Raw genomic sequence first — 17932 nt, forward strand, 5'->3', positions numbered from 1 at the left:
TGACCAGAACAAGGCAGGGCCAAGGGACACATGGCCAACTGACGTATGACAGGTGCTCCCGCCTAAGGGAAGACATGAGACTTGGCAGCTGGCCTAGAGGAACTCAGTGGGCCCACTGCTAAAAGATCATTCATGTGAAGACAAGCTAGCCTGAGAGGGTCTGCCACCTAGAATTTTCCTCTCTACAGACTTGCGTGCTTGCTCTTTTGTAATAGAGGAAGTGCCTCTGATGGGAATATAGCTCACTTTTCATCAGCTATATTAAGAAAGGAGGTGGGGGAATTCCCTGGCAGTCCAGTGGTTAGGACTCCACGCTTCCACTGCAGGGGGCACAGGTTTGATTCCTGGACGGGGAACTGAGATCCCATATGCCGTGAGGCGCCCCCCCCCCCAAAAAAATAAGAAAGGAGGTGGGTCAGCAGGGGCTTCAACAGAGCTTGACTGTTGAAAAGCATCTTTCTATCACCTCTGCAAAAGTGGGAGAGAAGTGGGCATTCACTTTTGGAATTAAAAAAAACAATTTCCACTTCACCAATAGGAAGATGAGAAGTGCTGACAATTTCTATTATTTATTTTAAGTGGACATTTACACCTGTACGGTCACTTTCTACAGTCAGGGTATTCCTTTCTTTGAGCATTCATGGGCGCAGTTTGTCTTCTCTTTATAGGAAGAAAAAATACAAGTCCTGACTTTTCCCTGTTTTGAGGAAGGCATGTGACCAAGCTAGAGGACAACTCAAATGCAGGCAGCCCAGGAGAAGATGGGGTGAAGGCCGCCCTGATGACAGGGTTGGGGGCAGCAGGGCTTTGTGAAAGGGGCAGCAGTTTCCCAGTCCAGATCATTCTGTGTCATGGTCTAGGGTGTAGGTCTGGAAAGCTCAGCCTCTAGTCTGCCCATTGATTCTGCCCATCAACTTTAAATAAAATTCATTTTCTGCTAAATTGGCCAGAAATATTATTTAGTATCTTGAATAGAAGTACATTAAATAGAAGATAAAAGGATAGTTTCTTCAAAAATCATTTTTTCAATTGTCTATCTTATAAAAGGAAAGAATTACCCGAGCATCTGGCCAGGAGTTAGTGGTCACCCTTGACCTGGGCCAGGAATTCACCCCAAACAGACAAAATCTCAATGTGGTTTTAAAAACTATCCAGTGAACAGAAGTATACAACCCCTCCAAAGCCACAGGGGTGAGAAGTGTAAGAAGATGTAGAAAAGATTCGATTACAGAGGCCAAGTTGCCCTCGTGACTTGGATTATGCCCCACTCCACCCATTCTCTTCTCAAGGGACCGTCCTCCATTCTGGATTTGCTCACCAATTACAGTCAAGCCTCAGTCAAGGCAAATACTCCTCCTGCTGGGCACCCTAACTCCTGCAGAGAGCCCCATCTCAGGACAAAGAAGAGGCTAAGCCCACAAGCTCCTTTGTGGCATCTTTATTTTCTACCTGGTATATGAACAATGAACATAGGTCGGAAAAATCAGCTGCACTGAAACACTTCAGCCAACTGTAAGACAGAGGGGGCCTGGACATGGAGAGGGTGAGGCTGGCAATTCCAGACCAGCTTCCCCCAAAGGGCTTGTGGTCCAAGCCCGAAACCAGAGGGTGCTCTGGGCAGGACCATGCAGTGCAGACTCTGGGCAGGAGGGAAAAGACGGACCGGTCACAACAGGGACTGCTGCCGGGCACGAGTTTATTGGCTTCTGGCCTCACGCTCCTGCTTGATGAAGTTGATCAGCCCATTGGTGGAAGAATCGTGAGAAGTCACTGGGCTGCTGCCATCAAGCTCAGGTTCAATTTTCTTAGCCAGCTGCTTTCCCAGCTCCACTCTGCCAGGGCGAGGAGGAAGAATGGTACGAGGAAGCTTCCAACATTGCTAGTGAAATCCACCAGCCAGCTCACAGGCATCCCCACCCTCCCCTTTAGCCAGGAACTCACCCCCACTGGTCAAAGCTGTTGATGTCCCAGATGATGCCCTGAACGAAGATCTTGTGCTCATACATGGCTGTGGAGGGAGCACGTTAGGGCTCTACCAGCCCAGTCCGACCTACCCGAAGCCGGGACCTTCCCCGCTCACTTACCAATCAAGGCTCCAAGAATGAATGGCGTGAGTTTAGTGAACACAATAGAGTTGGTTGGGCGATTTCCTTCAAAGACCTTCAGAAAACACCCAGAAACGTCCCCCAGTTAGTCGTGATCCCTAACTCCGCATAAGGGAAGCACATGCCGCCCCAGAGGCTGGGATGGGCAGCTCTGTGAGGACAGCCCCTCCTACTGTGCAAGACAGGCAAGGCACTCCACGAGCCCCTGCCCTGGCCACACAACTTTATCCTTCCAATTCCAGGATGCCACCCAAAGCCCACTTCAGGAGAAGTGCTGACCTTGTGGGGCAATAGCTTCTCAACGTTCTCTGGACTCTTCCCTGCAGCCTGTAGCTCCTTCCGGGCCTCCTCTGTCGACTTCCCCCGCATCAGGGCCTCAGTCTGGGCCAAGAAGTTGGCCAGGAGGATCTGACGAGAGAGACATCGAGTACCATTTTGAAGCGCTGTCTGAGCTTCAGGCAGATGGACAAGACTGCCTGGCACTGCCCAGTCGGGGTTAGTCTCAGCAGTCGGGGTCAGGCTGCTTGCCCTGACTCTGGAGCTTACTTGGAGCAAGGGGGGCCAACAGAGCACATCTGTTGACACTGGAAAGTAGGTAACAATGATAACTACCCTTCAAGGACTATGTACTACTTGCCGAGGGCCCGGTTAAGAACTTTACCAACATCTATTTTTTAAGATCCTGAGGGGGAGAGGCGTCAACTCTTTTCTAGTTGAGCCTCAGTTCCCTCAAGTCAACAGCACTGAATCCCAGAAGGACAGAGGGGAAGAATTAGAACTCAAACCCAGGACTCCTGAGTCCAAAGCTTGTGCCCACAGTAACCCATGCTACTCTGCACACCCAAGATAAGGCAGGATCGGTCCTCTTCAAGGACTCTGTCAGGTCAGGAGTTGGGTGGTTTTCCCCTTTGTTGCTGTGGCAGGCAAGATCCTGGCTCCCTGATCTTTGCCCCCTGCTGTTAACGCCTGTGTATATTATATCGCATGGCAAAAAGGGATTCTGCAAACGGAGCTAAGGTTACAGACCTTAAGATAGGGAGATTATCCAGGTGGGCCCAATGTAATCACATAGCCCTTAAAAATAACAGAAGAGGACGGCAAGTGAGTCAGCCAGAGAGATGCAACAGAAGAAGAGGCAGGAGAGAATCGAAGCTTCAGATGGACTCAACCCAGGCTGGCTGGTTCTGAGACCAAGAGTCAAGGGGGTTTCTAGAAGCTGAGAACGACCCCCAGCTGCCAGCAAAGAAACCAGGTCTTGGTGCTACAACCATATAGAAATGGATTCTGCCAACAATCTGAATGAATGAGGAAAAGGATTTCCCCCCAGAGTCTCCAGAAGGGAACACGGTCCTACCGACACCTTGACTTCAGCCTGTGAGAACCTGAGCAGAGACCCAGGAGAGCGTGATGGGCTTGGGACCCACAGAAACCACGATAATAAATGGGTGTTGTCTTTAAGCCACTAAGTTTGTGGTGGCAGGAACAGAAAACTAGTACTGCTGACTAATGCATCAGTCTTAAGAGGTCTGGGTGTAATGTGAGCCTAAGACAGCATGAAGAGGGTCGGGATGAGGGCTTTTACCTTGTGATGCAAACCCTTCCTTATCGGGTGCTGCGTCTGAGCAGGGATGAGGAAGTCACAGGGTATCATCTTGGTACCTGCGAAGGGCACTGTGGTCACCCAGGTGCCTATCCCCACCCATGGAAACCATCCATGTGGCCTACAGGAGAACGCTGACCTCATGGAGGAGTCTTTGCTGGCGTGCCCTCCCCGTCCCCAGCAGCACTCCTGCCCAGGCCAGATGGGCCCTACCTTGGTGGATGAGCTGGTAGAAGGCATGCTGGCCATTGGTCCCTGGCTCCCCCCACACAATGGGGCCCGTCTGGTGGTCCACACGGGTGCCGGACTTGGTGATGTACTTCCCGTTGGACTCCATGTCACCCTGGAATGGGGCCAGAAACCCAGTCATCGATCTGCAAGTCTTGCTCCTTCATGCACATGCCCAAAACCAGCCTGGGATGCACCAGGCATGCCTGCCCTGCCCTGCCCTGGCCCTGTGAGATATGGGCAGGCATGATTCTTTTATGTCCCCTCACCTGGGAGGGCACAGCTCACAAGCTTTTTGGCTTCGACCGCGCTGAAGCACCCATGACCAGCAGAAGGTGTATATGGAGGTCCAGGGAGGACCTCCCTAAGAGCAGAAACGGGTCACAAAATCTTCAACTGATTTCTTAATGGAGAGGCAGGCTGGAATCCAGACTGTATAGCCTTTGAGGGCCGTCACCCCAACTAGACTCTGGGCCTTGGGGAGCCTCAGCCCCTCCTCCAGTCACAGGATCCACTGGGAGAGGGGCTGCTCTAGGGGGGCTGTGGAGATTCCAGGGGCAGAGGGCTGTGAGTAGCTCAAAGAGGCACCACAGACTGGGTGTAAACCTGCTTGTCTGGAGGGACAAAGGCAGTGCAAACCATGGGGGTCCCAGGCTATGGCCCCACCCTGTCGGGTGATGTCCAAGAAAGAAGTGACCTGGTTGAGGCACATGCCCTGAGCCAAGCCAGAGCCTGACTGGCCAGGGCACCATGATAGCCAGTCATGCCCCTCTCACGGTCGCCAAACTCAACTGACACCGATCCTGGTTACAAAGATTCTCCACGAGGTGGGGAGCACAGGTGGGCCCTGGACATGCCCAAGGGTAATGGAGGAAAAGGCCCCTGGAGGAGCAGGAACCTGGGCACCCAGGCTCATGGGCCCCCCAGCCCAAGGCCTGGCCTGGCAGCTGGTACCTGCTGGAAGTAGGCAGCAAAGCGGTGCAGGTACTGGTCATAGGGCAGCATGGCATGCGTCTCACACCCAAAGCAGTTGATGTACCAGACGCCCAGCAGAGCCAGCAGGACGGGGGCATTCTTCTCCAGGGGCGTCGTGCGGAAGTGCTGGTCCTGAAATGAGAACGGGGTGGGTGGGGGCTGAGCAGCTTCCCAGGAGGCGAGGAGTGAGGGCGAGGGCGAGGGAGCTGGGCCAACCACAAGCTTCCAGCCAGCGCCTGGCAGAGAACACAAGCCTCAGCACTTACCATCCAGTGAGCCCCTGAGAGCAGCTGCTCGAAGTTGTCAAATCCTGCGACACAAAGGCAGCGTCAACAGAAATGGTCATGCCCTATGCCTCCTGGACATGGACACAGCTTCTTCTGGAACCGGGGAAAGGCTGGAGGGGGAGCCAGAAGAAACAGGATCTGGGAGGACTTGGGCCTGTAGAAAGCCCCTCTAATCAGAGTCAGCCCTGAGCTGACTGAGGCAGCTCTAAGGCCACCTGGCGTGGAGGAGCGAGCAGGACCGCAGTGGTGAGGGGCGGGGAGAAAGGCCAACCCGCAAAGCCGCAAGGAAACTCGGCCCTTCCCACCTGACCTGAAAGAACTGTTCCAGCCAAGGGCAGAGAGGCCAGCGGCCTGTGGGAACGGGAAGGTATTCAGGGACACAAGCCCCCAGCCCGACTTCAGACTTCAACACGGTCTCCCGAGACAGAAACACAAACAGGCACACTCACCCACGTGCAGGGCAATGGAGAGTCCGATGGCTGACCACAGCGAGTAGCGGCCTCCCACCCACTAGGAGAGACAGGAAAAGGCGCTGAGGGAGGGCTGGCACACCCCGCCCCCCTCCCTCCTGCCATGGAACTTGCCCCCCGAGAACCATGCTCTGCTACAGGTAAAGCTCCGCGGCCCTGGGGCCAACCCACCTCTGGGAAGCAAGACAGCAGGCCAGGCGCCAGCAACTGTTGGGCCGACCAACAGGGCAGACTATACGAGGGACCGACCAGCGCCACGAGACTCAACAAAAGACCTTACCGTGGCTGGCCCCACCTCCTCAGACACCGACAGACCCGGCGCCTCATACCTGTGCCAGGTCCGGCCTCCCCAGGCACCAACAGACCTGGCGCCTAGCCCGCCTCCTTGGACACTGACAAGTCAGAATCCCATACCTGTGTCTGGTTGTGCCTCCAAGGACACCGACAGACCCAACGACTCGTACCTGCGTCCAGCCTCTTTAAACGCTAACAGACCCAGCGCCTCATACCTGTGCCCACGCATACTTCCTTGAACAATGAAAGACCCAGCACCTCCTACCCGGCCTTGGCCCCTGCTCCTCAGATACTGATAAACCCAAAGTCTCATACCTGGGCCTGGCCTTGCCACTTCTGACAATGAGAGATCCAGTGCCTCATACCTGTGCCCATTCCCGACTCCTCAGGCTGTACTGACAGACCCAGCACCTCCTACCTGTGCCTAGCCCTGCTTCCTGGGACACTGACAGGCCCAGTGGCTCACACCTAGGCTTGACTGATCTTCAGCCTCAGCCCAAGACACACTGAGGCCTACCATTCACACTGTGCCTTCTCATGCCACACTGCAGACTCCACTTTACCTTCAGAATCCTCAGATCTCCAGTCACATCTTCCTAACAACTATTTCTGGAACACCTACCATGTTCCTAGCATAGGCAATACAAACAATCCACAGGGGAGAAAGATATAAATGAAACAATCATGCCAATAAATGTGAAAATGAGATGACGTGCTTGGGAGAAAGGAAACCAAGAATGAAAGGACTCTGAGGGTGCTTGAGCCTGGATGTGAAGGATGAGTAAGTGTTACCCAGGGAAGCACAGAGGGAGGAGAAGGATTCCAGCAGCCAGAACAGCATATGCAAAGGTCCTGCAGCAAGAGCAGCCTTTCTCAACAGTGAGAGAATTAAGCCCCACAGAAAATGCTTTGAGTGACTTAATTTCTCAATACTCCCAAGGTTGGTCCAAGGCTAGCACCCTTCTAGAGGCAAAAGAGAGATGCTAATTCATTACATCCAATGGATGCCTTGGGGCATTAAGGCTTAATTCTATCCTGAAAGCCTGATGAGACAGGCTGGGCAGGAAGAAGTGTAGCACAATCTAGAAGATGAAGGAAGGCGTGAGAACTGGAGGGTAGAAGCTGAGAGGCAAGGCTGGAGAACCAAGAAGTCTGTGGGTGAGGGGAGAATGGAAGCAGGAAACCACCTAGGAGCCCCAGTGGTTGTCCAAAGAATGATGCTACCCTGAATGGGGGCGGCAGGGATGCAGAGCACTGATTCAGGAGGTTCAATTAAAAAGGATGAATTGGAAGAATGAGAGAATCAAATGTGGCCCAGATGTTTCTGGCTTGGATAATAAGACGAACGATGGGGCTCTTTACCTAGAAAGGGTCTGGGTTTGGGGGAACCTTACCTGACTGTCACAGTCCCACAGACCACACCATGCCTGACACTGGCTCTCAGATCTCACCCAATAGACTCAAATCCAGAAACTGGCCTGAGCAGACAGCCAGCACTCAGACCAACAGATTCCAGGCTGCTGACCTTGACTGAGGTCAGGTTCTCAGACTTCACTTTTGTTCTGGGAGAGCCCAGCGAAGCTAGTGTCTGATTTGAGCCTCTGAGACCTTAAGGACCTGAGGTCCTTAGACCTCACCTTCACCTGCAGTGGGTCTCTCACACCACACCTTAGAGATGTAGCTCTGCAGTCAGTTCCACGTTCTGTGCCTCACCTGCCCCAGAGCCTCAGACCTCACCTTCTCCAACCAGGTATAATCCAATCTCTTTCCCCACTTGATTAATTCAGACCCTGCCAGCCAGACCCCAATGTGACAGACCACACCTTGGACTGGTTACAGATCCTCAAGCCTCTGCAACACCCTGAGCTCCACCCATCACACCTGACCAGGGTGCTAAGAACAGGTGGCTGACATGGCTCAGCTCATTCCACCTCTCCTACCTGAACCCAAGGGCTCCGCACACCTCCCCAGGCAGACCCAGGTACACATACCTACGATGACTCTGCCTTTCCCTCGATGAGAGTCCACTCTACCCACCTGACCGTGCCTGAGCCTACCACTGAGGGTCCCACCTGTGTCTGACCCACCTTCTCAGGCCTTACCAGTCGTACCAATTACGTATTTCTAGGCTAGATCCTGCCCCATTCATTTCATCTAACAAGCCCAGGGATGCCAATTTGTACCTGAACCAGGGGGCAAAAACCCACCTAAGATCATGTTCATACCTCTGCCATGTGACCCTGATCCATGGACTCAGTGACGAAGCCAGGTCCACATAGCAGCCCTGGGTATGGATGCAACGGCTTCAGCTGGGAGGTTAACTCACCTACTTGTGTTCAACTCCAGTACCTCAGACCACAGGGTTATACACCTGTCAGAGGCAGGCTCCAGACAGCTCAGCTAACGAACCGGGCTTCACGTACCTGTCTGTGCCTAACCTTGACCCCTCACATCTCAGCTGACAGACCCAGGCCCACCTCCCTGAGCCCAACACTCAGACTCCTCACACCTTCCCAAGGGATCCAGCTCTATCTCCATGGGCCTGATCTCGGCTCCCAGGCCTACCATGAGAGAGCCAGGTCTACCGTCTGTGTCTGACTCGGCTTTTCACATCTCACAAACAGATCCAACACTATCAACCCCTGCTTAACCTGGGCACCAACACCTCAGTAAGGAGCCTCAGACCTCATCAGATGCAAACATCTCTGCGTTATCTGTGCTCAGCAGACCCCACCAAGAGATGTGGTTCTATCTACTTGTGACTAACCCCAGGCCTAACTTCTAGGACCTGGGTCAATGTACCTGAGCCGGAATCACGCTCCAAGGATTTCACCTGCAAGACCCAAGCATACATACATCTGGCCCCAAAGTCCTTGCTTGAGAGAGCCACATCCACCTACTCATGTCTAACTTAGAGGCTGCGTATCTGCTATGAGCCCCGCAGAGTCCCGCCTATCTGCAGAAGACCCCAGTGCCGTGGGCCTGAATTGAGGCCACTCTACCAACCCAGGCTTAACCCTTGTCTTTCAGGCATCACCAAAAGACCAAGGGTACATACCTTTGCCTGAATCCAACACCTGAAAGAGCTAAGTCTACCTACCTGTGTTCAACCGTAACTCCTTAGGTCTCCTCAAGACTATACTTGGCAGCCAGGCTTTGCCTACCTGCCTCTGACCCAGGCTGCTCAGACCACATTTGCTGGGCCAGCTCTGTCTACTTGTACATGACCCTGGTTCCTCCGACCATACCTAGGGGACAGCTCTGCCTACCCGTACATGACCCTGGACCCTCAGTCCATACCTGGCAGACCAGTTCTGCCTACCTGTACATGACCCTGGATCCTCAGACCTTACTTAGTGGACCAACTCTGCCTACCTGTACGTGACCCTGGACCCTCAGTCCATACCTGGCAGACCAGCTCTGCCTACCTGTACATGACCCTGGATCCTCGGACCATACCTGGCAGACCAGCTCTGCCTACCTGTACTTGACCCTGGATCCTCGGACCATACTTAGTGGACCAACTCTGCCTACCTATACTTGACCCTGGATCCTCGGACCATACCTAGTCAGACAGCTCTGCCTACCGGTACTTGACCCTGGATCCTCAGACCATACCTAGTCAGACAGCTCTGCCTACCTGTACATGACCCTGGATCCTTGGACCATACCTAGTGGACCAGCTCTGCCTACCTGTACTTGACCCTGGATCCTTGGACCATACCTAGTCAGATAGCTCTGCCTACCTGTACATGACCCTGGATCCTCGGACCATACCTAGTGGACCAACTCTGCCTACCTGTGCTTGAGCCCAGATCCTTGGACCATACCTAGTCAGACAGCTCTGCCTACTTGTACTTGACCCTGGATCCTTGGACCATACCTAGTCAGACAGCTCTGCCTACCGGTACTTGACCCTGGATCCTCAGACCATACATAGTCAGACAGCTCTGCCTACCTGTACATGACCCTGGATCCTCAGACCTTACCTAGTGGACCAACTCTGCCTACCTGTGCTTGACCCTGGATCCTCGGACCATACCTCGTCAGACAGCTCTGCCTACCTGTACATGACCCTGGATCCTTGGACCATACCTAGTGGACCAGCTCTGCCTACCTGTGCTTGACCTTGGGTCCTCGGACTACACCTAGTGGACCAGCTCTGCGTACCTGTGCTTGAACCTGGATCCTTGGACCATACCTAGTCAGACAGCTCTGCCTACCTGTATTTGACCCTAGATCCCAGACCATACCTTATGGACCAGCTCTGCCTACCTGTACTTGACCCTGGGTCCTGAGACTGTACCCGGTGGACCAGCTCTGCTTACCTGTGCATGACTCTGTCTCCTCTGACCATAACTAGTGGACGAGCTCTGCCTCCCTGTGCTTGACTCTGGGTCCTCAGACCATACTCAATGGAACAGTTCCGCCTAGCTGTACATGACCCTGGCTCCTCAGACCATACCTAGCAGACCAGCTCTGCCTACCTGTACATGACCCTGGCTTCTTATGCTGTACCTAACAGACCAGCTCTATCTACCGGTATATGACCCTGTGTCCTCAGACCATACCTACCCAGCCAGCTCTGCTTACCTGTACATGACCCTGGATCCTTGGATCATACCTAGTGGACCAGCTCTGCCTACCTGTACTTGACCCTGGATCCTCGGACCATACCTAGTGGACCAACTCTGCCTACCAGTGCTTGAGCCTGGATCCTTGGACCATACCTAGTCAGACAGCTCTGCCTACCTGTACATGACCCTGGATCCTCAGACCTTACCTAGTGAACCAACTCCGCCTACCTGTGCTTGACCCTGGATCCTCGGACCATACCTCGTCAGACAGCTCTGCCTACCTGTACATGACCCTGGATCCTCGGACCATACCTAGTGGACCAGCTCTGCCTACCTGTGCTTGACCTTGGATCCTCAGACCATACCTGGTGGACCAGCTCTGCCTACCTGTGCTTGACCCTGGGTCCTCGGACTACACCTAGTGGACCAGCTCTGCCTACCTGTATTTGACCCTAGATCCCAGACCATACCTTATGGACCAGCTCTGCCTACCTGTACTTGACCCTGGATCCTTGGACCATACCTAGTGGACCAGCTCTGCCTACCTGTGCTTGACCTTGGATCCTCAGACCATACCTGGTGGACCAGCTCTGCCTACCTGTGCTTGACCCTGGGTCATCGGACTACACCTAGTGGACCAGCTCTGCCTACCTGTGCTTGAACCTGGATCCTTGGACCATACCTAGTCAGACAGCTCTGCCTACCTGTATTTGACCCTAGATCCCAGACCATACCTTATGGACCAGCTCTGCCTACCTGTACTTGACCCTGGATCCTTGGACCATACCTAGTGGACCAGCTCTGCCTACCTGTGCTTTACCTTGGATCCTCAGACCATACCTGGTGGACCAGCTCTGCCTACCTGTGCTTGACCCTGGGTCCTCGGACTACACCTAGTGGACCAGCTCTGCGTACCTGTGCTTGAACCTGGATCCTTGGACCATACCTAGTCAGACAGCTCTGCCTACCTGTATTTGACCCTAGATCCCAGACCATACCTTATGGACCAGCTCTGCCTACCTGTACTTGACCCTGGGTCCTGAGACTGTACCCGGTGGACCAGCTCTGCTTACCTGTGCATGACTCTGTCTCCTCTGACCATAACTAGTGGACGAGCTCTGCCTCCCTGTGCTTGACTCTGGGTCCTCAGACCATACTCAATGGAACAGTTCCGCCTAGCTGTACATGACCCTGGCTCCTCAGACCATACCTAGCAGACCAGCTCTGCCTACCTGTACATGACCCTGGCTTCTTATGCTGTACCTAACAGACCAGCTCTATCTACCGGTATATGACCCTGTGTCCTCAGACCATACCTACCCAGCCAGCTCTGCTTACCTGTACATGACCCTGAATCCTTAGAACCTAACTAGCAGAATAGCTCTGCCTACCTGTGCTTGACCCTGGGTCCTCAGTCCATACCCAGTGGACCAGCTCTGCCTACCTGTACATGACCCTGGATCCTTGGATCATACCTAGTGGACCAGCTCTGCCTACCTGTGCTTGACCCTGGATCCTCGGACCATACCTAGCCAAACAGCTCTGCGTACCTGTACATGACTCTGGATCCTTAAAACATACTTAGTAGACCCACTCTGCCTACCTGTGCTTGACCCTGGATCCTCGGACCATAGCTAGTGGACCAGCTCTTCTTACCTGTACACAACTCTGGACCTTCAGACCATACCTGAAAGGCCAGTTATGCCTACCTGTACATGACCCTGGATCCTCAGACTACACCTAGTGGGCCAGCTCTGCCTACCTGTGCTTGACCCTGGATCCTCAGACCATACCTAGTGGACCAGCTCTGCCTACCTGTACTTGACCCTGGGTCCTGAGACCATACCCAACAAACCAGTTCTGCCCACCTGTACTTGACCTTGGGTCCTTAGACTGCACTGAGGGGGCAGCTGTGCCTACCTGTACATGACCTGGCTCCTTGTGCTGTACCTAGTGGACCAGCTCTGCCTACCTGTGCTTGACCCTGGATCCTCAGACCATATCCAAAGGAACAGTTCTGCCTACCTGTACATGACCCTGGACCCTTGGTCCATACCTGGCAGACTAGCTCTGCCTACCTGTGCTTGACCTTGGATCCTCAGACCATACCTAGTGGACCAGCTCTGTATACACGTACATGACCCTGCTTCTTATGCTGTATCTAGCTGACCAGTTCAGCCTACCTGTACTTGACCCTGGATCCTGAGACTGCACCTGGTGGACCAGCTCTGCCCACCTGGCATGACCCTGGGTCCTTAGACTGCACCTAGCAGACCAGCTCTGCTTACCTGTGTGTGACTCTGTCTCCTCTGACCATAACTAGTGGACGAGCTCTGCCTACCTGTGCTTGACTCTGGGTCCTCAGACCACACCCAACAGAACAGTTCTGCCTAGCTGTACATGACCCTGGCTTCTTATGCTGTACCTAACAGACCAGCTCTGCCTACCTGTGCTTGACCCTGGGTCCTCAGACCGTACTTAGTGGACCAGCTCTGCCTACCTGTACATGACCCTGGATCCTCGGATTAAACCTAGTGGACCAACTCTACCTACTTGTGCTTGCCCCTGGATCCTCGGACCATACCTAACCAGACAGCTCTGCCTACCTGTACACAACTCTGGACCCTCAGACCATACCTGACAGACCAGCTCTGCCTACCTGTGCTTGACACCGGATCCTCAGACCATACCTAGCAGACCAGCTCTGCCTACCTGTACATGACCCTGGGTCCTGAGACTGCACCTAGTGGGCCAGCTCTACCTACCTGTACTTGACCCTGGGTCCTCAGACCATACCTAGCGGACCAGATCTGCTTACATGTGCATCACCCTGGCTCCTCAGACCATATCTAGCAGACCAGCTCTGCTTACCTGTGCTTGACCCTGGCTCCTCAGACAATACCCAGTAGACCAATTCTACCAACCTGGCACCTTACACTGTACCTAGTGGACCAGCTCTGCTTACCTCAGACCACATGTGGCAAGTCAGTTCTACCTACTTGTGATTGGCCCTGGCTTCTGAGATTGCAGCTGGACGGCCAGCTCTGCCTACCTGTGCATGACCTTGGGTCCTCAAACTGCACATGGTGAGCAACCTCTGCCTACCTATGCTTGTTCCTGGCTCCTGAGACCGCCCCGGCAGGCTAGCTCTGCTTACATGTACCTCATCTCAGCTCGCCAAAGGTCATCTAAGACATTTGGTTCTTCTTACCTGGACTTGGCTGTGACTTTTGAGATTTCACTGGACAGACCCAGGTTCCTGAACTTGCTCCACAGACTTTACCTGACAGACCCTGCTCTACCCACCTGTGCTTAACTCACCCTGACAGACCCAAGGATAAAACCTGTACCAGATGCAGACTCCACAGACCTTACCTGAGAAACTCAATTCCACATACCTGTGCCTGGCCACAACTCCTCAACTTCGTAAGACATCTCTACAAGATAGGCAGAGATGCAGTTCTACCTACCTATCCTGACCTTACCTGGGAGATGCAGATCTACTCACCTGTGCCCAGTCCCAGCTCTCAAGATCTCACCTGAGACACCTACCTCTACCCACCTGCCTTCACTTCATATTCTCAGAGATCATCTAAGAGATCCACGTCTTTCTAGATGAACCCAACCCTGACTCCTCAGGGCTTACCTGACAGATCTGTTCTACCTACCTATGCCTGACCTCAACTGTGGGACAGAGTTTAATGAACCTAAACATGACTTTTCAACCTACTTCTGGCTTCCCTTTGGCTTTACAGATTTTACCTGAAAAACTCAGTTCTATCTACCCGTGCTGAACCTCAGCTCCTCAAATCTGGAATACAAACCAGGGACTGACCTCAGCAGCTCAGACCTTACCTGTTCAAGAACTGAAAGTACAAACCTGTATCTCACCTCAACTCCTCAAACCTTACCTGACAGACCTGCTCTGTGTACCTCAGACAGACCCAGAATTCATGAACCTTCCAGATGGATGGATGCAACGCTCCATCTCTCTGCCCGACTCCAGCTTTTCAGTCTTTTCCCAGGGGACCCAGGACCATCTCCAGGACCACCGCCCTGAGCATCACCAGAGCTGCCTGGACAACACCTGAGGACACAGTTCTGACCTGGACCCAATCGTGGATTTCCAGTCCCACCTGTCAGACTCAGCTCTGTCTCTGCCTACCTTTGGCTTCAGTGTCCTTACCTGACCAACACTCTTCTGTCCAGATGTGCCTAATCTTGGCTCCTCAGGCCTCCCCTAAGACACCTAGTTATACACACCTTGTCTGATTCCAGCTTCTGAGACCTCAAACAGACGTGGCTTTACAGACCATCCCGGCAGACCCCACTATACAAACCTACCCTGAACCGACTCTTCCCAGAGACCTGACAGATCCCTGGCTGCTCATCTCGGCCTGAGGGAAGCCTGGCGAGAGCCCACTGGTGCCAAACAGTGTCTGAGTGACTTGGGCCTCTGACACTTCTAGAGACCTTTGTCTACCATAAGCCTCTCACACTGCACCTTAGCGACGTGGCTCCTAGGTTGGTTTACCTGTCTGTTCTTCACCCGTCCTAACTCCCCAGTCCTTACCTTTTATAACCAGGTACATTCCTAACTCTTCCTCATCTGGGCACCTCATACCCCAACCCATTCAGACCCCAATGCCACTGATCACGTCTTGGGCTGGTTATGGAACCTCAGGGGCCTCTACAACACCCTGAGCTCTGCCCGTCACACCTGGTCAGGATGCTGAGACCTACGTAGGGGACTTACCTCTGTTTGCCTAATCCTGAGTTCTAAACGCCTCACTTGAGTGATGAGCCACCCACCACCTGATGCTTAATTCAGAGCCAGTCAGAGATCCCAATGTTACACCTATCCTGAACTCACAGATCCAGGTTTAAGAACATGTACCTGGGCTTTCCTGGTGGCGCAGTGGTTAAGAATCCGCCTGCCAATGCAGGCGGACACGGGTTCGAGCCCTGGTCCGGGAAGACCCCACATGCCGCGGAGCAACTAAGCCCGTGTGCCACAACTACTGAGTCTGCGCTCTAGAGCCCGCGAGCCACAACTACTGAAGCCCGCGCACCTAGAGCCCGTGCTCTGCAACAAGAGAAGCCACCAAAATGAGAAGCCCAAGCACCACAACAAAGAGTGGCCTCCGCTCGCCACAACTACAGAAAGCCCGTGTGCAGCAACGAAGACCCAATGCAGCCAAAAATAAACAAACAAATAAATAAATAAATAAAAGAACATGTACCTAATTTTGGCTCCTCAGACTCCACTTGATAGAATAAATATCTGAATTCTTCCAGAATTCACAGACCTCACCTGTACCTTTACCTGTCCTGGTGCCTCCTCTTCAGATATCACCTGTACCTGTCCTGGCTCCTCTTCAGACATCACCGGCCAAAATTAGCTCTCCAATAACGTGTGCTGACTCTGCCTGATCCCGACATACAAGGCTGCCCCATGACTGACCACAGCTGACCAGGCCTCACCACTTACGCATACCTACGCCAGATTGGACTCTTCAGATCTCACCTCAGAGCCAGAGCAATATCCTTGTATCTATTCTGACTCCTCTCTCTCACCTGAGAGACCCTGGGTCCAGAAATTTCACCTGTTCCTGTCCCTGGCTCCTCAGATGTCACCTTCTCAATTCAGCAATATACATCCTTAGTGAGCCAGGCAGGTCCTTCCAGGCATGTCTGGACTGGCCCTAGAGGCCTCCACTGTGCCCACCCTGGCCACTCGGGCCTCACTAGCCAGCCCCAGCCCCATGTTCTTGTGCCCAACTGTCATTCCTAGGCCTTACCTGGGAGACCCAGGTCTGTCTCTAAGCCACACCCCAACTCATCTCTGCAGGCTGGGAGGTTACAGGCAATGACGAGCCAGGCTGCGACACAGCCCCGCTGTGCTGGGCTCCTTGGCTAGCAGGAGCCCCCACGTGTCCCTGACCACCACCTGCTCAGGCTCCAGATCCCGGGGGGGAGGAGGATGGTGCCTCCCCTCGTTTATCAGGCATGCAACATTTGTTAGAAGCTGCACAGTCTCTCTCGACCGGGGTTCCTCATCTGAGCCACAGGACGCAGAAAAGGATTTGAGTGACTCTTCTCAATTCTTCCAAGGATGGCACATAACTAGTCCCATTCTAGAAAGAAGTTAACTCATTACACACAAAAGATGCCTTAGAGCGTGAGGGCTTAATTCTCTCCCAGACTCCAGGCCTTTAGAGCTTTCAAAGGAAGTTACATCTTCAGATGCTGCCACCAAGCAGAGAGCTTCCAGTATAAAGGCCTGGAAACAGCCCCACTGGGAAAATCCCCAACTGGACGATGCTCTCTTAGGACACCTGCCGAAGTCACGTGTTAGAGCCACACCCACTGCATTCAAGGCACCCACGCCACACCCTGCACTGCATCTCTGCCCCCCAAGCCTTCCCTGCATTCTGCGACCCGAGCCCTTCTCACACCACGGCTGCACTCAGGCAAGCTGCAAGGAAAGCTGCTCACTGCTTGGCACCAGCTGTGGCTCTAGCAGAGATGAGTCTATGTGACCGCCTGTCACTAGAGTGGCCCACAGCTCTGCCACTCAGCAATGTCGGCTTTGCGAGCTGCCCAGCGGGGCCCCACCCAGGCCCCAGCCTGGCACCTCCTCTCTGCCACCCTCCAGCTGCCCCTGCAGCTCCTTTCCAGGCCTGCCCAGTCACACCTCCTGCCTCACCCTGCCCTTTGGCCTTTACAGATTGCAGCTGTAGTTCAGAGAAAGGTCATCACTGAGAATAACTCACAACCTCAGCTTAGCGAGGGGGACAGGGGTGGCTCCGGTTACCCCACAGTGGGTGCTGCCGGCAGGCACCCAGGGAAATGTCACCCTGGCCTTGCAAGCCTGCCCTTGGTGGGAGTGGAGCCCTCATCCTGACTGAGCAGAGCTGTTCCTGCCCCACAAGCCTCTCTGAGGGCCTCCTGGCGGTTCCCAAAGCCAGGCATGCAGCAGGTGCTCAATAAATGTTGACCTGACCTTACGGGCCCCTCATCTGAAGCTTGACTTGGCAAAGGACACATGATTCACCCACCACGGGGAAGTGCCTTTACTTACATCCCAGAACTCGAACATGTTTTGAGGGTCAATTCCAAACTCCTTCACTTTGGCCTAAAAAGGGCAAAGGGAAAGAGAAGGAAGGAAGCGTGGGTTAGCTGCACAGGAACAGGAGCTCCAGGGCATGAAGAGTCGTGCCACCACTGGGGCTGCGCTGGAGCCACCTGCGAGTCCAGGCGGGACCAGGAGCCACCCACCCCCAGAGCCAGATGCCAGGCCAGCTCACGTCCAGCACACCAGTGGCCCAGTGCTTACAAAGCCCTCCTGCTGAGAGGGGCTGCACACCCGCTCTGAGGACCTGGCCCACACACT

At 53.8% G+C, this 17932-nt stretch overlaps 1 protein-coding gene across 1 annotated transcript in view; it reads right to left on the reverse strand.

Annotated features, from left to right (window-relative positions):
* Positions 1–1422: 1422 nt before the first annotated feature.
* The window catches only part of GPI (glucose-6-phosphate isomerase), a 28226-nt gene continuing 11716 nt past the window's right edge, over positions 1423–17932 (reverse strand). The window contains exons 9-18 of the mRNA XM_036832171.1: positions 17621–17674; positions 5645–5705; positions 5175–5218; positions 4888–5040; positions 3919–4048; positions 3688–3764; positions 2385–2513; positions 2085–2160; positions 1942–2008; positions 1423–1832 (exon numbers count right to left, since the gene is read on the reverse strand). Of these exons, the coding sequence (XP_036688066.1) occupies positions 1697–1832; positions 1942–2008; positions 2085–2160; positions 2385–2513; positions 3688–3764; positions 3919–4048; positions 4888–5040; positions 5175–5218; positions 5645–5705; positions 17621–17674 (927 nt within the window). The 3' untranslated portion in view covers positions 1423–1696. The remainder of the gene's footprint in view (positions 1833–1941; positions 2009–2084; positions 2161–2384; positions 2514–3687; positions 3765–3918; positions 4049–4887; positions 5041–5174; positions 5219–5644; positions 5706–17620; positions 17675–17932) is intronic.

This window comes from Balaenoptera musculus, chromosome 19 (genome assembly GCF_009873245.2).
Source record: "Balaenoptera musculus isolate JJ_BM4_2016_0621 chromosome 19, mBalMus1.pri.v3, whole genome shotgun sequence".
Lineage (NCBI taxonomy): Eukaryota > Metazoa > Chordata > Mammalia > Artiodactyla > Balaenopteridae > Balaenoptera > Balaenoptera musculus.